We start from the raw sequence: 21,967 nt of genomic DNA, 5'->3' as shown, positions 1-21,967 counted from the left end.
TTGAAATTTGCATCTCCTTTTTTTATTGGTTACTTTCGGTTTTAGTGGACATGAGGGTAAATTAGGAGTTCTTCCCCTGTACTGAAGTCGACCACGCATCACATGCTCTGTCTCTGTGGTTTATACTTCCCTGTTTTGCCAGTTTTTGTTGCCTGATCTGTAATCTGTGATGGTGCTTACTTAACTGTTGGCAGTTCATCTTTGTTTGGCTAATTCATAAATCATCAGCTTTATGCATCTATTCCCAGCTGACTTCCTTCTCTTTTTTTGTAAAACTGTTTTGCAACGAGCCAAATCTATTTTTACTCCCAGCTCAAGAAAACGTTTAATAAGAGCACAAGCTGCATAGAAATGTATTTCTGTGCTCCAACTCAGTGGAGCTAAAGTAACAGGACTGCATTTTTTTTTTTTTTGTTGGTTGGCTCTGATATTAAAAAATGACTGTGAGATTGCAGTGCAATCAATAAAAATCAGTGCTGTCAGTCAATATGAATTCAAGCTTAGACTGCTGGCTATTGCAAAAGTCAGCCTTGCAGATATTTTGTTCTATGTTGAAAACAGTTATTTGGTAGTATGTTCAACAGTGAATTATTAAACTTAAAAAAGAAGAAACTTGTGCTTTTACATCAGTGGAGCTGAACTGCAGGTGCTACAGCAGGTCTGACTAAAGTAAAAGAAAAGGTTAATCTGAAAGTGAAATGTTGCACAATAACTTTTTTTTTTTTTTTTTGCCAAAATGCTATTTTTTTAATAAAAACTGCAATAATGTCACAAACCTCAGTCATTTTGTCATCTCAGATTATTTAAGAAAAGACAATGTGTCACCATCTAGACTGTAACTGTCTGCCTCTTCCTCTTCTCATGGCAGAAGTTTCTAATGATGAGCTCAGTGTTTGGACAGTAATCCCTGACTGCTCTGAGCACCCAATTTATCACATTTTGCTCTACTTTTGGATCTCTGTGATGTCAGAGAGAGCTGATATGTCTAATCTGGTAATCTAAGGATCAGAAGCTCCACTTTCCTGTTACTCAAATTATTTGTCAGAGGCATCCAATCACAGTAAAGCTAGTTTAAAGACGGGGATTCCAAACTCCCCAAAACCAGACTAGCGGTGGTCCGGTTCTGGGAAGGAAAGGGAGCTCAAACAGCTTGTTTCACTCACTAAGGCTCGGTATGAGATAAAAGAGGATTTCTTTTGGATCTGTGAATTATGCAAAGCTACTGTATAGTTAAACATTTTTTAAAAAGTGGAGCTGAACGTGAAATGCTTTCAAAGAGACAATTTTTTTTTTTCTCAAAACCAGTATTTGTTCTGTTGTGAAACTTTTTATGCAATCTCATTAATGTGAGGAAGTCTAAACAGTGCCAAGCAACTATTTGTGTCTGAGCATCAGAAGAGCAGCTGCACATGTTCTATAGATATCTTTATGTAGTGCATGCCTTAGCTTGTGTTCCACCATCCAGGTCTTTGGTGTGCATTTGATGATGAATGAATGATGCACAAAAACTAAGAATATATGTGGTTAGAAAATGCATTTGTGGGTTGAGCAGCAGAGTTGAGTAAGTGGGCTGTGCCAATGCTAAACAGCTCATTCTGCTATCGACTCGTGTTTGGTGTTGTTTATTGGTATGGATGCTTGAAGACAAAAATGGGACATATCGAAAACAATGAATCATTTAACAAACAGCTTATTCCGTGACCGACACAGTCTCAATGGGTGACTTGGCCAAATGCTGGTTTGAACATAGTATGCATTACACAGCAGTTTGTGACCAAGTTAGTAACCAGCATGAGGAAGAGGTGCGCGGCTTTTATGATTCTGTATGGTTCTTCCACATGCTGCTGAGGCCTTTTAATTGAATAAATTGTTAAATTGTGAATATATCTCGTTTCTTTAGACTTCAAAAATCAAATCCAATAAATGACACCAAACGAGATGATACCTCTGACACAGTTGTTTTATCATTTGTATATCTGAAGTATTAAGATTAATGAGCTTCTATTGCTCTTCAGTGTGGGTGACAACACTGAAGCCATGATTAAATGTTCTTTTCTTAGCATCAACCACCAAATATCCCATGAGTCATACGGGTGGGGCCGTGGCTCCAGCTCACCAGAACAGTTTACAGATTTAGACGAACCACCCCAGCTGACAGTTATTTCCCAAATCGCCACCCAAACAGTCATTTCATAAATCCTGATGATACTTTAGCCTTTAATTTTAAATGATTTGTTTTGGGTGGGAGTGTCATTACATATAAAATCAATAAAATATGAAAAATTAGTGATGTTAGGCTTGAAGGTTTACCTTTTGAAATGATGATGATGATGGTGGTAACACATCCCATCATACTCGGAGGTGGTTAGAGGGGAAAAACATGCGGAACTAAAACCAGATTTAGTGTTTAGATTGTGACTCTTGGAGTGGGTTTAAAATGAATTTGGCTGCAGTTTCTAACGGAGCTTAAATTTGTATTTCAGCCCTGAAAGTTTCATGTGCAGATGCTCTGAGGCGTGTAACCTGGAAAGTATTCATCGTATGAAAAGTAAACTTTTGGATGGTATAAATAAACGCAGTCAAGTTGCCGTACACAAAGAATCGGCTGATTTTCATGCTGATGCAGACTTTTAAAAATCTATTTAGTTGTGTATTTTTTCTTTTTTTTTTTTCTTTTCATGGTATGTTTCCATCTGCTGATCAGGAGCTCGGTGACCCCTTCGGTGATCCCGCACAGGCTGTGACCGCTGAGCTTTTGTTTTGGTGGTCAGTTGGTGTGAATTGTTGGACTCGCTGTCAGTTCTGATTGCAAAAGGTCTTTTGATTGTTGGGTATCAGTGACGTTGGACAGTCAGCAGCAGTGAGAATGCAAAGCAAAGCAGAGCATACCACACACCACCTAATACAGCTCATCTGTCCACTTTTAAACTAAATCTGTTGACCACATGCAGCATCAGGATGCATCACAAAAACACTAAATACACAATAACAGAATTAAAAGAAGCCTAAAATCTTTCAAAAATAAATTATAGAATTAATTCAAATTATAGAATCAAATTATAGAATTAATTAAAATGACACGCAAAACTCGAGCAGCGTCAGCAGAATAAATGAAATATAACTATACACTTGAAGGTTTTGGGAACAACACAGAAATAAGCTCAAAATATAAAAATCAAAAACATTTCTCAGAAAGCACTAAATTAGAGACTAAATATGTCTCTAAAAGTTTTAAAAAGGAAACGTGCTCTGACGAACCAGAGTTTGTCAGAAAGCAAATGCAAACGGTCAAATAATAAAAAAGTATCCTTAAAGAAATGAGCAGCCAGTGCAGAGTCATTGATCATGTATTAAAAAAACCCTGTGCACACAGTCCTGTGGTCAGATGGGTGAGGCTGTTTCTTCCTATAAAAAGGGAGTTTTTCCACTGTTGCCAAATGCTTGCTCATAGGGGGTCATATGATTGTTGTGTTATTGTAGGGTCTACCTTACAATATAAAGTGCCTTGAGGCGACTGTTGTTATGATTTGGCACTGTATAAATAAAATTGAATTGAACTGAGGGAGGAAAAATGTGCCAAGATTAGCAGGTAAATAAAAAAGCTTCTGTCGGATTGGGGGGGAAATGAATTTTGGTCAGTACTAATAGTAGAATCATTAAACTTTAAAAAATGATAAACTCGTCTTTATTTAATCTTATTTACTTAAACTTTGAACTATGATTCAACTGCATAAACTAGACAGAATGATGATGGACTTTTGTGGAGAGGAAAAGGGAAATGATGTGCCGAAAGGCCGAACGACAGAATCATTGTAAAACTGAATGTGGTAAAACAGTCTGACTTTCATCTCCATTATCTCGTTTTCACATTAGACACGTTTGTCATTGTAGGCTGAGACAGTGACTGAAGTTGAACGTAATAGCCCAGTAGCCCAGTGAGATGAAGTGTTGTTTTCAGCGGTGCTGAGGTTATGATTCAGCAGTGACCTCGTTGGCTGAGGCTTTGGACAGGAAGTGTCCGGACAGTCTGAGGCTGTTGCATAAAGGGGAATCTAAACATGGTGTGAAGCTTCTCTTTAAGGAATAAGCTCAAGCATCTCTGTCTGCCGCTGCATCATTTCACTGTGTTCGGGGACCTCAGTATGACTTTAGCAAACCCCCCACCCCTCCCTTATTCTGCTGCCTGCAGGCTGACAGACCGGCCGGCAGGTTTATACCTGACACCTGAGCTGCCTCTTGCAAATAAAATCTCTGCTGTCTTAGTTTAAGCCGGGTTAGCGGAACTACTCTAGAGAATGCACTGTGGGTTAGTAGGTTAGTTGTCTAGTTTACCTCTGACCTCTGGCCTCTCAACATCTGTCTTGGTTTAGACTTTGAACATTTGCCTATTTTTAGCATGAGGGTAAAACAAAATCTAGGCTTAAATAAAGTCTCACAGCTTTTAGCTCTTAACGGACTGAATCCAAACTCCACCTCTAACCCTACATGGGTCACCAGTGACCTGGTGGATGATGTTTCTACCTGCACCAGTGCAAGGCTGACGTTTGTAATCTGCAGCCAAACGTCTGACATTACACTCGGTGCCTGTTCATGTTTCTCTCAGGGTAAATTAAATTACGGAATAATAACTCGTGTCACGTTCCACTTTATTAACAGTTTGTGTGACTTGAGAAACTGATAAGTCACGTCAGCCTCAGTGTTACTTTTTGTTTTAGTGCTATTGTCATTCCAGCTGCATGCAGGCTGGTAACAGTGTGATGAGCTACAGAGGGTGTCAATATGTGCAACCAGCATAAAACAGTAGAAGTATTTACTGTAACAGACAATAGCACGTTTGACTTATTTCCTGTGTAGTTAAAGTGTTGGCTGTTCAAAAACATAAAACTGTATAAGATTAAGATGTTCTTTACTCTGAGGGTTTACTTTGGTCGTTCTAACGTTGCACTTGATCGACAGACGTGCAAAACAAATGGGAGTCATATAAGCCGCTGCCTGCACACTTTGATCAGGACGAATAGAAAATGAGTAGAACAGCACTGCTGCCTTACATGAAGAAGTTTCTGGGTTTGAATCCGTCAGCTGGCGGGTTTTTTTTTTTTTTTTTAAAACACATATCCTCCACGCGTCCCGGTGGCTTCTCTCTGGCTGACCTGCCAGGGATATACTCGGCCTGATAAACTGGGATAGACTCCAGCATCCCCACAACCCTGAATTGGATACATGGAAAAAAGATAGATGGGAATCAGAAATGTCTTTTTAGTTTATATTATTTATTTTTCTTGTAAATTTGTTTTCGCAACCAGCTGGTTGAGTGTTGAAGCATATGGGACATTTAATGTTAATATCACCTCTGATTGTAAGTTTTGCCCCACATTGTAATAATGGGAAAACGTACACTTTAATGAATCAAACTGAACTTATTTCAAAATGAGAAAAATATTAAAATAAGACATTGCTGGGCTCAACCACATGGAGTATTTTGAAGGTAGAAAATATCCTGGCCTGATTCAGTTAAAATCATGTTATAATGTTATAATGAGCAGCAGTTTAAGTTTACATTTTGAACATAATTACTAAATTTGTTTCTTTTCTTGTGCTTTTCAGCAGCATGACGACTGCAGTGACCTTAGAGGATGCTCTCTCCAACGTGGACCTGCTGGAGGAGCTGCCGCTCCCCGACCAGCAGCCATGCATCGAGCCCCTCCCCTCCTCTGTCATGTACCAGGTCAGTACTCAGGGAACCTTGAAGCACACTTCTTAACATAAATAATAGGAATGATGCTGAGTCACTGCAAACATAAGCATACACCCACATGTAAGTGCAGACATGTGCAGTGTATGAGCATACATTATGGACACATTTAACCCACTGATTCCTCAGTGAAGTACATTTAACCGCTGTGAGAACCAGCAAGGTGCATCAGCAAGCTCCACAGATTCCAGAAATACGATGAAAATCCCCCATGAAATATAATTATCTAATCTAATGATGGCTTATTGTGACCAGCTGTGAAGTGTTCAACATGAAGTTCAGAGGAGAAGAAATCGAAAGTGATTTGGTTTCAGTATATAGATGATCTTTATCGGTGTGAGTACTGTTATACGATGCTCACCTTTCATTTTCCGTCTTTCCATTGCAGCCCAACTTCAACACCAACTTTGAGGACAGAAACGCATTCGTCACCGGGATCGCCACGTACATCGAGCAGGCCACCATCCACTCCAGCATGGTACAGTACATCGTTCACGCTCGCTCTGATTTCAGATCGCTTGCTTTTGTCTTCTGACTTACTGGGAAAAATAAATCTGTCAGAATGGGGTCAAAGGCCTGCTGGAAACGGGGTCTGGGAAGGTTCCCACCATTTGGTGTTTGTCTGGCAGGCAAACACAAACAGGATCCAAACCCAGAAGGAAATGACCCGGGGACAGACGATGCTTTGTGTCCCATTAGCGAGGGACGATGGTTCGGGGTCTCTGCGTGCAGGCAGAGCAGGTTTCATTGCATGCATGCTTTGTTGTGAATCATCGTAGATCATTTCTTTAATCGCTGATGTGACTGATTGGTTTTGTTCATGTAGAACGACATGCTGGAGGAGGGGCAGGAGTACGCCGTCATGCTCTACACCTGGAGGAGCTGCTCACGTGCAATACCACAGGTAATACTACAGAGCACGTTACTGCTTTGGTTGTTCTCAGGGCAGTGAGTCAGTGTGCAGAGAGAAAATGACATCAGACATCCTACATTTATTTATTTTTGTTTTGTTTGTTTTTTTTTCTACACGGAGGAGTGCTGAAAAAATGAATGAATAAGTTAATGATCTAATTAATGAATATATGCACACTGGTAAATTCATCAAAAGAGTTACAAAATAATTGTAGATATCAAAAACAAAAGAGTAAATAGTTTGATATTTTAGTTCTAATTTGCTTTTGGGTTAATTTGTCCTTTTTATTAATGCCATATTTTTTTTTCATTTTCGTTTTTTTTTTTTTTCCATTTAATTTATGTTTTTACCTTTTCATGTCCCAGTTCAAATGTATGTATTTTAATAGTTAATGTACTATATACCATATTATCAGTATAACAGAATCTTTATTGAGTGTTGTTTGTTCAATTGCTTCGTTTTTCTGTTCTGTTTGTTTCATCATCACTGTTTTATTATTTTTCACAATTTCAAAAGACAAACAAAAAAGAGAAAATATTTAACAATAAATAGAGGAATAAGTGATGATGCAGCTTAAAGCTGAGATATCAGTTTGTCACAAAACTAATAAAACAAGTTTTAATTCAATTCAATTCAATTCTATTTTATTTATACAGCCCCAAATCACAACAACAGTCGCCTCAATGTGCTTTATATTGTAAGGTAGACCCTACAATAATACATACAGAGAAAAACCCAACAATCATATGACCCCGTATGAGTCATATGGTGACAGAGGGAAGGAAAAGCTCCCTTTTAACAGGAAGAAACCTCCGGCAGAACCAGGCTCAGTGAGGGGCGGTCAGAAGGAAGACAGGATAAAAGACATGCTGTAGAAGAGAGCCAGAGATTGATAACATGTATGATTCGGTGCAGAGAGGTCTATTAACATATAGTGACTGAAAAAGAAAAACTCAATGCATCATGGGAATCCCCCGGCAGCCTAATTTATGCTTATTATTAATTTTGATGCTAACTGGGACTTTAGTTTATTTTTAGATAATTTAAACAAAAAAACAAAAAAACTGAATCATTATTTGTTTATTTCAATCTTTGGTCTCTTGTAGTGGATCTCAGGTTGATCACAGATGTGATGTAATGATATTGTTTTTATTTTTGTGTTGATTCTGGTGAAATTTCATGAACATTAAACTGATTGGATGATGAAAACGTGAACAGTAAAACATTTTTTTTAACCAATTTCATAGTTGAGCTTTTTGATTAAACTGCATTGTGCACATCTAGTCAGTCACTCAGAAAAAAAGTCATGTTTTTATTTGATTCATAAGATGAACGCTGCTCTTTGCGTTTGTTTCTTTCTTCTCAGGTGAAATGCAACGAGCAGCCCAACAGAGTGGAGATCTATGAGAAGACTGTTGAGGTGCTGGAGCCTGAAGTCACCAAACTGATGAACTTCATGTACTTCCAGGTATCATCACATCTTTGATCAGCAGATACTGATGATGACCGGCGGTCTCTAAATTCTCTAAAGCTGCTTTATTTTCCCGCAGCGCACAGCCATCGATCGTTTCTGTGGCGAGGTCCGCCGTCTGTGTCACACCGAGCGCAGGAAGGACTTTGTCTCCGAGGCGTACCTGCTGACCCTCGGGAAGTTCATCAACATGTTTGCCGTGCTGGACGAGCTGAAGAACATGAAGTGCAGCGTCAAAAACGACCACTCGGCGTACAAACGGTACCTCACAAAACGCTCGCTCTCCTGCACTCACGAGGCCGGTTAGCCCCACAGACACTAGATGGCAGCATCGGTCAGCAACCTGGAAACCATTTACTGTCCCCTCCCTGAGCTCGGTGTTGGAATATATGGAATTAATCATATAGAGTACGATAAAGAGCAGAGGCTCATTCGACCCTCCTTGCTTCTGCTTTGACTCATTTGTCTGCGTGTCTGCAGGTTCTGTCTAAACAGAAATCGGTATAAGAGCTTCCCACATGCGGTCAGACATTGAGCTTCAGAATGATGTCAAAGTGTTCATAGTAAACATGATAAAAGTTCATGTTCATTTATTTTTTTTGTCTCCCTTTTAACTTGCTCTGCTTTGGAGCCACATTTTAGGACGTTTGAGGAAAATGAATCAGTCCACTTTGCCTGCCTAACATCAGGGAGTTGTCAGGATGACCTTTTTAACCCTCAGCGTTAAAAGGCTGATGGGTATTATTGTCTCCATACTGGGCGGGCGGTCACATTTGTGAACGCAATAACTCAAGAACAAAGTGACGTGTCATGTCAAGGGGTAGCACTCCAGTCAGTGTTTTTTCTCGATGTAAAATATAAAAGTTGATCTCTGGGAGTTTCAAGTGCAGCTGACGTATGTGTTCACGTCTCTCTCTGGTATAGAGAGGCTGTGCTTGGTCTTTTAAACTAAAGCCCAGTTTCTCTCCTCTGCTCAGAGCTGCTCAGTTTCTCAGAAAGATGTCGGAGCCTTCGTCCATTCAGGAGTCTCAGAATTTGTCCATGTTTCTGGCTAATCACAACAAAATCACCCAGGTTGGTCTAAATAGTGTAAAACACTCTTCGCAGCATTCATAACGTCAAATGAGAAGGATTTGACAAGTATATATTTCTTTAATATTAAACTCTTGGGTACCCTCTGCCAGTCGTTGCAGCAGCAGCTGGAGGTGATCCACGGATATGAAGAGCTGCTGGCGGATATCGTGAACCTGTGTGCCGATTACTACGAGAACAAGCTGTACCTCACTCCCAGTGAGAAACACATGCTGCTCAAAGTAAGTAACTGTGTGGAGGCTCATTTTAAACCAGAGCGCTGTGCACAGGATAACCACAGCTCTCCTCTTCTCCAGGTGATGGGCTTCGGCTTGTACCTCATGGATGGAAACAGCAGCAACATCTACAAACTGGATGCCAAGAAGAGAATAAACCTGAGCAAGATCGACAAGTTTTTCAAGGTACGGCGGGACATATGACATGAACACTAACACCAGTTCAGCACTCACAAAAAACACAAACACATCTGTTCTTGACTGGAAAAACAAAAAACCGATGATGAGTGATACTCTAAAACATTTTTATATAAAATGCCTTTTTATGGCTGTTTGAAGTATTTAGGAAATAAATACCAAAACTTCAAACCATGGAATAAAATCCCACATATGAGATGTTTTTGGTAATGCTAGCTTTGTGATTATCAAATCAGTGTTTAAAATGCTATTTTCCACCTTGTGGTTGCCATCATGAGGAATAGGCTCGTTTTGGTTGCTGTCCACGGTTTTAAATGGTTTGTGTGTTCTTGGTGTTCACAGCAACTCCAAGTGGTGCCGCTGTTTGGAGACATGCAGATTGAGTTGTCCCGGTACATCAAGACCAGCGCTCACTTTGAAGAGAACAAGTCCAGGTGAGAGCAGAACACAGCTGCATGGTTTAAATTTTCAGAGCTGACAAACTCTGTTAAAACTATGATTTTCTTTTTCTTTCCTCCCGCTCCAAGCGTGACAGTCGAAAACTAAATTTGCTTTTTGTTCATCAGTTCTTTCTCCAACCAGCTGTGACCATCAGCATGATGGGATCTAATTTGAATAAAGTATAGCAGTTTAATGCTGCTCAGAACAGGTTTCTCCCTTTAAACTGTGAAACAGTTTTAAAAAGTCTCAGTTTACTACACTGCGACGCGAAAACTGCGTTTTCAAATGTATCCACTTTGGAGAGCGTTTTCAAAAAGCTCAGTTTTCCTTGACCAAAAAACGCCATCTCGGTGTGGACGAAAGGCCAAAACGGAGAGAAAACGATGCATTTTCAAACGAAAACGTATTAGTGTGGAGCTGGCCTAAGTGATCCAAGTCAGTCTCAGCTGACTCTAACCTTATAAACAACACATTTGCATAATGACTGAAACTAGCACCTCTGACTAATAATGGACCGTGAGGTTAAGGTGCCTTCCCAGCAGTGACAAACAGCCATTAACCTGCAGTCAACTGGGAACTTTACACTTTTGCTCCAGTTTGTTAGACAACAAACTAAACAGGATCAAAGAGTGTGTCTCAAAACTGTCTGCTAGTTGTTCTGTAGTTTAACTCAGATGCATAAGTCGAAGATAAACTTCATTTTTATGGGGGATTGATCCTCCCGTTTGCTACTCTAACTGTAACAGCAGCGATACATGCGTAGATGAGCACATCTCCTTGTGAGCTGCAGACTTTAGTTGAAAAAGTGGACACGAGCTTCAATAAGAGTTATTCAAAATGTTGGACATTTTACCGATAAATGGGACAAGGGATAAAAATGCTGTCTGGGCACCTGGTCCGCTATATTTTTAGGGACGATGATGTCAGTTTGTCTAAAATATGTGAGCCACAGTTTGATTTCTTGTCTTGTAGTCTCAGTGAAATGTCTCAGCAGCTGTTAGACTGATGATTTTGCTTCAGCTGAATGTTGTCGTCCCCCCAGGCGGGGAATGTGTTCTGTTGTAGGAACAGGCTTGGACAGCTGCAGACAGCACGGACATGAAGTTCTTACTGTGTGACTTTTTCACAAGTCTGTGTGAAGGGTTTACGTGGTGTCGGTGCGTTGTAGCGTTTCATCTCTGTGATCGAGTCGAACTTTGGCAGGCGTGTGGTCTCACGCTCGTCACAGATACCCCCTTTAAAACAAACATGCTGCAGCAAAATTTAATTGTTTTTCCTCCATCCATGCACCACCTCTCTATCGGGTTTCATAATATCTGTCTCAATTGTTTTTATGCGTAATCTTAGCAGCTGGCACCTAAAGCTGAAGGTGTTTTTCTGCTGTAGATGCTTTTCTTTATCATCACTCATTTATCCCATAGTTCCTTGCTCTGATTCTCTCCTCTTTCTTACCTCTTTAGGTGGACTTGCACGTCCATATCCAGCAGCCCTCAGTACAACATCTGTGAGCAGATGCTTCAGATCCGAGACGATCACATGCGCTTCATCTCCGAGCTCGCTCGCTACAGCAACAGTGAGGTTAGTGTGGCTTTCCCTTGGAGGTTAAAGGTCATCAACGAGGTATTGGATTGAATGTGGTGCAGGTTTATTGTCATAATAAGCTGCTGTAGAGGATCAGTATTCCGCTGACCTTTATCTCACCAAAGAGAAACACACTCCAGCTTTTAAAGCTTTCTTATGTTCAGGGTATATTTAAATTCCCAGCTGTGATGTAACCGGCTTTTCAGCAGATGTCTTGCCCCGGCGGATTTTCAGGGGTCATTGTTTAGTGTGACATAGATGGGAATTTAACTAACTTGTGGGTCAGAAATACAGTAAACACAGGAATGATAAGGGCAGGAAAGATAAATTCAAAGAGGGCAGTTTTTATTAGTATTTTGGATTTTGCAGATTTTCATTTTTTTCGGCACTAATCTGTACTGTGAGAAAGTCAGGATTGTGTGGATTGAGCCTTAAGTGACGTTTGTTTGTGTGCTGATGTAGGTGGTGACCGGGTCGGGGCGTCAGGAAGCCCAGAAGACTGACACGGAGTACAGGAAGCTGTTTGACTTGGCCCTGCAGGGCATGCAGCTGCTCTCACAGTGGAGCGCTCACGTTATGGAAGTGGTGAGGAGAAAACACATGACGAGTGATTCCAGCTGAGTTGTTTGTATGTACAAAAGAAAGGGTAACCCTCCCCCCCTTCCCAACTCTTCCTGCAGTATTCCTGGAAACTGGTACATCCCACAGACAAGTACTCAAATAAAGAGTGCCCCGACAATGCAGAGGAGTACGAGAGGGCCACCAGATACAACTACACCAGCGAGGAGAAGTTTGCCCTTGTAGAGGTCTGTCACATCAGTGCACACATTTAAATGGTCACTCCATGTGAAATCATTCAGACCGGAAAAACATTCCCACTGCAACCTACCAGAATCAGCGTATTCTTTATGTACCCACTGTACATAACGTCCTTCTAAGTTTCTTGGGGATGTGATCTTTCCAAGGTGTTATAGAGAATACGTGAACACCAGTGTTGTTCCTCATTTTCACATAAGCTGCATTCAGGGTGTTAAAATATGAATATATTGGAAACAGATTTTGAGCCAGAAGGAATCAGGACTTGGATGCTGATTGATTTTTCATGGAATGACAAGACTGGTCTTTTGATCCACTTGAATTCCCGTCCCTGATCCACTGTTGTGCTTTCACAGGTGATTGCAATGATAAAGGGATTGCAGGTGCTGATGGGACGCATGGAGAGCGTGTTCAACCACGCCATCCGTCACACCATCTACTCAGCTCTGCAGGACTTTGCTCAGGTCACTCTGCGTGATCCGCTGCGCCTCGCTATCAAGAAGAAGAAAAATGTCATCCAGAGGTTCGACTCACACCACAGTCAGATTTAGATCACACACAGATTGAGATCCAGTTTGTGGGAGATGTGATGGTTTATTAAAAAGCGCTGATTTCCCCCTGAAAATGTTTAAATTGCCTTTGTGTGATGCAAGCAAAACAACATGGTGCAATCAGCTGAGTCCCCCATCCTGTGCTGGACTTCCACCCCACAGTTCTTAGAGATCTCCAGAGCAGAACAAAGCTTGTGTTGCAGATCATCCATCCACAGGACACAAAGCTCTCTCTGGATAGGCGGTTAACTGATAACGAGGACCGCTTCAGTAACGATCCAGCCAGCGAGTGAGCCCACAGGGACACATTGGTGCTGAACTTAGCTTTCAAAATAAGAGTGCCGGGATTCTCCACTAGTAATTTGATTGCGAGCTGCTTTGTTGTCTGAGATGGACAAAAAAATAACTATTAAAAATGCTCCAATTAATTGACAAACTATTGCCTTAAATATCTGGCCATCTTGCTCAAGTAAAACCTGTTTGCCAAAATAATTTCCTGTGTGTGTGTGTGTGTGTGTGTGTGTGTGTGTGTGTGTGTGTGTGTGTGTGTTAACACAGTGAATAGAAATATTGTAGTTTTTGCATGAAGCACCATTTAAATGCATTCTCATTTTCGGTTCGTTGGTGCTCCAGTAAACCCCTCAGTGCTGTAGATTAAACTGAACCTTCCTTTTGGCTGAAGACACAAAGTAAAACTGTCTCATTCAAAAATATTTCATTTCCTTCTTCCTGCAGCGTCCTCCAGGCCATCCGGAAGACAGTGTGCGATTGGGAGACCGGCCGGGAGCCTCACAACGACCCCGCCCTCCGTGGAGAAAAAGATCCAAAGGGTGGCTTTGACATTAAAGTTCCTCGTCGCGCCGTGGGGCCATCCAGCACGCAGGTCTCACCTCACTGACATTCTTTATCATAACTCATTTTAATGTATGAGGATGCTACATAGACGTTCCCTTTCAGTCGATTCACTCGGTACAACACATAAGTATGGGATATCACGCCCTCGCGTGTCCTGGCTGAAGAAACCTTTATTCACGCCTTTAAGGCAGATGACGTGTGATGACACGTGCACGGCCCCGCCTGCACATATAGCCGCTGTCATCACAGTCATCCCTCAGTTCTTACGCTCTTCACCTCGCTGAGAACACCTCTGCTGAGTTGGGCTAGCTAGCTGCTGCTAGTTAGCTCCGTTGTCTGCCGACTTGAACTTAGCTTAACTGCCCCTGTTGGTGTTAGCCTCCACCGCCCAGTTGGTGTGTAGGCTGCCCAGCGAGCGCTAATTTCAAGTTTTTTCCTGTGCAGCGTTTCGCTGCGTTTTGGAATGGACTCCAAACGAAGCGAGCAAAGCAGAAATCTTCGGTTCGCCCCTGTCCTCAGGGATGTGGTTTCTGTTTGCACGACAGCGACCAGCACGATGCCTGTCCTGTCTGCCTGGGGATCGCCCACGCTAGGAGAGCGTTGGACGGAGCCCAAGCCTGTGCGTTTTGTCGCCAGCTCCGCGCTCGACCCTGGAAAGACGGGTGACGTTTGTGGAAAAAGTGCTGGGATGCTCGGCTGTCGCGCGGCATGACCCTCTCCTTTCGAGTCTGGAGCCCGGCCGTCCGAGTCCGAAGACGAGCGAGGATTTTCCGGTCGATGTCCCCGCAATTAGCTGGGCTGACCACATGGAATATGTTGACGGGTTAGCCGATGACGAGCCGGAACCATGCAGGAGCGCTGACGGGCTTCAGCCTGGGTTGAAGCCCGCCAGCGCTCCCCAGGAAGATGATGACGTGCTGGACATCGGCCTGGACATCCATGGTTTGTCGGAGGATGAGCAGGAGAGCTCATTGTCGGCCCAATGTGCCGCCGCTGCTGCGCTGGTCGGCCACGATGACGCCTCTCTTTTTTCCCTGTTTCGCCGCGCTGCTGAGAAGCTGCAGGTGGACTGGCCCTCTCCTCCGCCAGCTCAGAAGCCGTCGCGGTTCGCGGGTTTTTTCCTCCCACCGGAGCCCGCAACGGCCAAAAACTGCCTTCCCATGTTCCCAGACTTTCTCTGCGAGCTAACAGCATCATGGGACAAACCTCTGTCTACCCGCGTCACTGTGCCCGGCTATGGACAGTACATGGATTTGGACGGCGCCGAGGGGGCTGGCTTAGCTAACCCACCCCCTATGGAGCCGTCTCTGGCTGCTTATCTGGCCCCGTCCCATAACCATGGTGTCGGCGGCCCCGCAACTCTGCCGTCCAAGCACTGCAGATTCTCTGCGTCGCAGCTGGAGAAGATTTATCGGGCTCAGGCCGGCACTGCTCGCGCCATGAGCTCCGTCACCATGCTCCAGACGTACCAGGCAATGTGCCTGGCGGAGCTCGGATCGCTGGTTCCTGATGACAGCCCTTTGGCACCTCTTCTTAACGAGGTCAGAGTCGCCACAGATTACATCCTCCGTGCGTCTCGCTGTGCAGCGCTCTCCCTGGGCAGAGGGATGGCTTCGACAGTAGTGGCGCAGAGGCACCTGTGGCTGACCCTCTCTGACGTCCCGGATAGGGACAGAGCTGTATATCTGGACGCACCAGTGTCTGTGGCTGGGTTATTCGGACATTCACTTGAAGCCATTCAGGCTAGATTCGATCTGAGGAAGAAGCAGACGGAAGCTCTGCGCGACATCATCCCCAGACGTCAGCCGAAGCCCAAGCCCGCAGCTAGCTCTCACAGGCCCGCCGCTCCTCTGCCGACTGGCAAGAGACCGCGCCCACTGCTGAAGTGGGTGCGCCACCAGCGAGCACATCCTCCGGCCCGAGCTCCACGCCAGTCGGCCTGGAGCACAGGCCACCCTCGGGCCCCCGGCGGGACCCGACGCCCAGGAGGAAGAAGCCTCAGCCCTCCTAGCTGTGGTTTCGAGTGGAGAAGGGGTCCAGCAGCAGGGAGACGCTGCTTTTACCCCTCTGTTGCCGCCCAAGAGGTGCCGCTTAAGTTCTGTTCAGGTTGTCAGCCCCAGAAGGCGCTGCACTTTCCTAACACTGTCTCCCAAGCACAAAACCCCTGCACACAAAATGCCTCAGGTAACTCCCTGTTCAGGTGTGTTAAATGTTCAGGTGACCACATCAAGTGTTCCCGCTGTTTTTTCTTTGTTGTGCCCCAGAAAAGGTGCCTCCAACAAAATGTATGAATGTACATGTTCCCATGTTACAATCAATAAAGAGTGTTGTTTATTCTCAAACAATCATAAATGCTCAGCCTGCGGGCAGAATGAGCCAGGTCAGGCAGGTGATGCAGTCCCCTGCAGACACACTGGGGGGCGACAACGCCCCGCCGACGGTGCTGCAGGTCAGCCGGCTGGCTGCTCACTTCCCTCAGTGGCGCGCTTGCGCCCCTCTCCGTGGGTGCTGCGAACCGTTGCCATGGGTTACCGGTTGCAGTTCGGGTCAACCCGCCTCGTTTCCAAGGAGTCGTAAACACGACTGTCAACACCGAGGCGGCCATGATACTCAGAGAGGAAATAAAGGCGCTATTGCAGAAAAGAGCACACGAGTGGTCCCCGCTCGGAGACAGACAAAGGTTGGTACAGCCGCTATTTTGTTGTTCTGAAAAGAGGGGAGGGCTTCGTCCCATCCTCGACCTGCGTAGTCTTGAACACGTATTCACGCACGTACAGGTTCAAGATGCTAACACTCAGACAGCTCTTGAATGCAGTCGGCCCGGGAGATTGGTTTGCGACAATCGATCTAACAGATGCTTATTTTCATGTGGCTATACACCCGAAACACAGGCAGTTTCTGAGGTTTGCATTCGAGGGCGTAGCCTACAAATACCTAGTGCTGCCGTTCGGGCTGTCGCTCGCTCCTCGCACCTTTACGAAATGTGCCGAAGCAGCGCTAGCGCCCCTCAGAGAGAGAGGCATCCGCATCTTAGCCTACCTAGACGACTGGGCTCTTGTAGCTTGCTCCAGAGAGCAGGCGGAGACACAGCTGTCACTGGTTCTGTCACACATTCAGACACTGGGGTTCTCTGTGAACTTTCAAAAGAGCTCGCTAATCCCGAGTCAGCAGATTTCTTTCCTCGGTTTGGAAATATGCTCGCTTTCCAGCCGCGCACGTTTGTCGGAGCACAGAGTGGCCGCGTTTCATCGCTGCCTCGCTCAGTTTCAGCTGGGACGCAGACTGCGTTTCCAGACGATATTACGCTTGTTGGGCATGATGGCATCTATGATCGCCGTAGTGCCACTTGGACTGTTAAAAATGAGAGCGTTTCAATACTGGACTCTCTCTCACCGCCTGTGTGCATCGCGTCACCTCCGGAGGAGGCTGCCGGTAACCGCGTCTTGCATGCTAGCTCTCCGTCCTTGGAGGGAGCCCAGGCTGCTGCGCTCTCTTCCCCTGTTGAAGCTGTCTCGCTCTCTGCTGTTATGGTGCAGTGTTCATTTTCTGTCTCTGAGAGCCACCCATGTCCCGGGCCACCTGAACCTGGGGCCGGACCTTCTCTCCAGGGGGGGTCCTCTGGTGAGAGAATGGAGGTTACACCCTTTAATAGTGGCTCAGATTTGGGATCTATTTGGCAAGGCGCAAATAGATCTTTTTGCTTCCAGGGTGAATACTCACTGCCCCCTGTTCTTCTCCATAATCGACCACGATGCACCCTTGGGCTTGGACGTGCTAGCGCACCAATGGCCAGACGTGCTCCTGTATGCATTGCCCCAGTGGAAATGATATCTCCAGTTCTAGAGAGAGTGCGTCGGCATTCCTCTCTCTGATTCTAGTGGCCCCTTGGTGGCCCACAAGGTCGTGGTATGCAGAGATAATCAGCCTGCTAGCAGCGAGTCCTTGGCAGCTTCCTCTCCGCAGGGATCTCCTCTCTCAGGCGGGAGGAGAAGTGCTTCATCCGCGCCCAGATCTGTGGCGCCTTCATGCTTACCTGCTGAGAGGCTAAACTTGATTGCTAAGGGTTTGCCACCCAGTGTGATAGCGACAATCCAGAGCGCTAGGGCCTCATCTACTAGAGGCTTGTACGCTTACAAATGGCGAGCCTTCGAGCAATGGTGCCAGGACTCTCCCATTTCAGTGCTCTATTGTGGATGTTTTGTCATTCCTGCAGGAGCTGCTGGATAAGGGCCTTTCATTTTCGACAATTAAGGTTTATTTAGCAGCTATATCTGCTTGTCATATTGGCTTTGACGGGTGACACCAGGTGCACATCCCTCGCCATACGTTTTCTGAAAGGGGTTCGCCGGCTGAGACCCGTGCTTAAGTCCAGTGTCCCTGCTTGGGACTTGTCTTTGGTGCTGGAGGCCCTTTGTAGCCCCCGTTTGAACCCATCGAGTCTGTGGATATGAAATTTCTTTCATATAAGACTCAGCATTACTTCTCGCTTTGGCTTCGCAAAGCGAGTGGGTGACCTTCATGCGCTGTCCGTGCATCCCGCCTGCACACAGTTTTCTCCTGATGGCCACAAGGTCGTATTGCGTCCAAATGCTGCCTATTTTCCCAAGATCATGCCTGCATCTTATAGCTCAATGGAGTTTGAGTTGCTGAGCTTTTGCTCCCCTCCTTTTGCATCTGAGGAGCAGAGGAGGATGCATTCTCTTTGTCCAGTGCGCGTGTGCTACGCACCTACATTGAGCGCACTCAGAATGTGCGTTTATGTGATCAGCTGTTTGTCTGCTTCGCCAATCCAAATAGAGGTAGATCTCTGTCCAAACAGAGGCTGTCCCACTGGATTATAGAAGCTATCTCACTGGCATACGGCACCAGAGGTCTTGCTTTGCCCCACGGGTGAGAGCTCATTTCACCAGGGGATGGCAACCTCATGGGCTCTTTTAAAGGGGTGCCTGTAGCTGATATTTTCAGCGGCAGCTAGTTGGGCATCACCGCACACTTTTGTGCAGTTTTATCGGTTGGACGTTACAGCCCCTTCGGTGGCTCATACTGTCCTTTCTGCTGGGTCTACCACTCACTAAGGAAGTGGTGGCCCGATTCGATTCGGTGGCTGCTCTGCGGGCGTGTATATATGTCCCATACTTATGTGTTGTACCGAGTGAATCGACTGAAAGGGGCGAATAGTTATGTCTATAACTTCTGTTCCCTGAAGGAGAGGAACGAGGTACAACACAAGGTGGCCCCACTGAGCAGTTTGGCTCGGTGAAGAGCGGCTATCGAACTGAGGGATGACTGTGATGACAGCGGCTATATGTGCAGGCGGGGCCGTGCACGTGTCATCACACGTCATCTGCCTTAAAGGCGTGAATAAAGGTTTCTTCAGCCAGGACACGCGAGGGCGTGATATCCCATACTTATGTGTTGTACCTCGTTCCTCTCCTTCAGGGAACAGAAGTTATAGACATAACTATTCGTTTTACGTATAGTTACATTTTGGCTGAACTGCATTTTCATGTAGTACCAGTGTATACCACACAGTGGTGTAAGTCAGCCAGGTAAGTTATTAAGAACACAGGAAAAGGTGTGCCGTATAAAGTAAAGCCTCTTGAGAAAATGCAAGTAGGACTAAAACGAGGTATCAAAGGTTACGTCTGAAAACGGCAACAAACCCACGGGTAAAGCACTGCCCCCTGGTGGTGAAAGTTTGACATTAAAATTGGCAGAGGGTATTTACAATAAGGAGCCTTTTTAATGTGGATAAAATGGTGACGAATTAATCAAAATCCACAATAATTCTGTGTATATTCTATATAATTCTGTATTATGTTTCTAATGTGCAACACTGCGTATTTGAATGAATAAGCGAAAACCAAAAAAGTTACAAAAATACATAAATGCACTGTAGCAATCCACAAGTTTTTTTTCAAATAATAATTGAAAAAAACAATCCCCTGTCAGACATGCACACCGCAGACTTCAAAAGCAAATGGTGCACACTCACTGGGGGTTCCAGGTGATCCTCCAGCACTTTTCCTAACCTGGAAACCCATCATCCATCAGCCCAACTATCACCACCTCTCACTGAGAATTGGAAGGGGATGTTGGATTTACCAGCAGAAACTGCTTTTCAAAGATCCTCTATTACCTGTTTTTGATAATTTGTAGTATGAAAGCTTCAGAAGATGGTTGCTTTTTATTTTTATTTTTTTTATTTTTTTAATGAATTGTGCTTCTGTGTAAAAGGTGTTGCAGGATCGCACTAAGACATTTTCTGGGTTTACTGTTAATCAGTTTGTGGCTCTGACACCTCTGCTTTCACCATCGACCGTTACACCGCACACCTCACCTTGGGTTCTTTTTAAACCCATTCATCCTGTGTGGTGCTGGGTTTGCATCCTGTGTGGTGCATCCTGTGTTTTATGTCAGACTCAGTAGTACCATCTGTTGTGTTCTGTACTGCAGACAGATTTATCAGCTCAGGGGTCATTTCCAAGAACTAATCTGTTTTCCAGGTGTGTGCAGGTGTGTGGCACTATTTGTTTACGCACTAGAGCGCATCAGCACAGTTAGCTTTTGATTTGTTTCCAGGATTATATCATTCTGCTTCCTGTGGAGGCAGTTTTGCATACACTGGTCAGTAATAGCTGGCCGCTCACATCCTGTCCTCAGTTATTCTTTATTAATTAACATGGGAATTAATAAGAAATGTCAGAGGATGACACCATAGATAATCTCATGTACCGTATTTTAAATAAAACAAACATGTTTCTTTCAAAATAAAGGCCTTGCTAAGAAACAGAGTTTCTATCCATGCTAAAGCACGTTTAATTTGAGATGCATACAGCAGTTACATGGGATATTTGAACTGCTACAATATTTTATTCCTTAGCTTGAGAGGAAAAAAATAAACACGATGAAGCGCCGAACCATTGCACTCTGACAGCACCACACCCTCGGATGCAAATATGCAACACACTAGGAAACCAGGAAGGGGGCAGACACTTTTCCACACCACTATGGAATGATTGAGATGATGAAAATGTTAAAAGCAACACAGAGCTTTCATACCGGCTGCCCACCTGTAATGAGATTAGTGTTTGCATGGTTGTGAGTACAGTCAGCAGGGTGCTGGCACTAATGAGGTCTTCCTTTACTCAATTCTCTTTGTTGATGCAGCTCTACATGGTGAGGACCATGCTGGAGTCGCTCATTGCTGATAAAAGTGGCACAAAGAAGACTCTGCGCAGCAGTCTGGAGGGCCCCACCATCCTGGACATCGAGAGATTTCACCGCGAGTCCTTCTTTTACACTCACCTTCTGAACTTTAGCGGTAAGAGGCAGATGCAATCAGTCACATCTGAGAAAGTTTAATCTCTGCCTCCCTTAGAATAAGATGATTCTTATTTTATTTTCCTATCACGACTTTCGGTTATTTTCGGCAGAATTTTGCCATCACACTATGAACATTTCTAGGATTAGAGGGTTTGCTTTGAAAAGTCATAATTTTTGAGCACTCATAACTTCAAGTACAGGACTTTGAAGCTCTGTTTAAAAAGTGCAACCGACTCACACACATCACATCACTCACACACTCAGGAAGTCATAGTCTAAAGCTCAAATCATTTTGTTCAGCAAACGATAAATATCATCACCAGCCTGAGCTCGAGGCTCCTGACGGCTTTTGGAAGGAGACTCTGATGTAACCTTCTTCCATCTCCCCTCTCCTCCCTTCAGAGACCTTGCAGCAGTGCTGTGATCTCTCCCAGCTGTGGTTCAGAGAGTTCTTCCTGGAGCTCACCATGGGTCGCAGGATCCAGTTCCCCATTGAGATGTCCATGCCCTGGATCCTCACCGATCACATCCTGGAGACTAAGGAGGCTTCCATGATGGAGTAAATATGCTTCTTTTGTAACCAAGAACATTTATTTCCACTGCTTACCACCAACTCTGACAACTGCTGGGCACATTTCCTCCCATTCTTATTAAAGTTCTTCATCCTATGTGAAAGTTGGGCTGATTGTTTGGTGTTCTTCTCACAGCAGTGGAAATAGATGTTCTCCATGGTATAATTTGCAAGTTGGTGCAAAA

General features: G+C 44.5%; 1 protein-coding gene across 2 annotated transcripts in view; it reads left to right on the top strand.

Moving 5' to 3' along the window:
* The window catches only part of cyfip1 (cytoplasmic FMR1 interacting protein 1), a 47,666-nt gene that overhangs the window by 8,933 nt on the left and 16,766 nt on the right, over positions 1 to 21,967 (top strand). Inside the window, exons 2-17 of one of the 2 annotated variants that reach the window (XM_031730552.2) lie at positions 5,605 to 5,725; positions 6,141 to 6,230; positions 6,579 to 6,656; positions 8,032 to 8,133; positions 8,216 to 8,397; positions 9,114 to 9,210; positions 9,321 to 9,449; positions 9,525 to 9,629; positions 9,984 to 10,075; positions 11,543 to 11,660; positions 12,126 to 12,248; positions 12,344 to 12,469; positions 12,836 to 13,002; positions 13,766 to 13,913; positions 21,056 to 21,209; positions 21,614 to 21,770. In XM_031730552.2, the coding sequence (XP_031586412.1) occupies positions 5,609 to 5,725; positions 6,141 to 6,230; positions 6,579 to 6,656; positions 8,032 to 8,133; positions 8,216 to 8,397; positions 9,114 to 9,210; positions 9,321 to 9,449; positions 9,525 to 9,629; positions 9,984 to 10,075; positions 11,543 to 11,660; positions 12,126 to 12,248; positions 12,344 to 12,469; positions 12,836 to 13,002; positions 13,766 to 13,913; positions 21,056 to 21,209; positions 21,614 to 21,770 (1,985 nt within the window). In that variant the 5' untranslated portion in view covers positions 5,605 to 5,608. The remainder of the gene's footprint in view (positions 1 to 5,604; positions 5,726 to 6,140; positions 6,231 to 6,578; positions 6,657 to 8,031; positions 8,134 to 8,215; positions 8,398 to 9,113; positions 9,211 to 9,320; positions 9,450 to 9,524; positions 9,630 to 9,983; positions 10,076 to 11,542; positions 11,661 to 12,125; positions 12,249 to 12,343; positions 12,470 to 12,835; positions 13,003 to 13,765; positions 13,914 to 21,055; positions 21,210 to 21,613; positions 21,771 to 21,967) is intronic. The other variant, XM_031730553.2, reaches the window with a different exon arrangement.

This window comes from Oreochromis aureus, linkage group 23 (assembly GCF_013358895.1).
Source record: "Oreochromis aureus strain Israel breed Guangdong linkage group 23, ZZ_aureus, whole genome shotgun sequence".
NCBI classification, from domain to species: domain Eukaryota; kingdom Metazoa; phylum Chordata; class Actinopteri; order Cichliformes; family Cichlidae; genus Oreochromis; species Oreochromis aureus.
The sequence above is the reverse complement of the archived record's forward strand: the minus strand, read 5'-3'. Positions and strand labels throughout refer to the sequence as shown.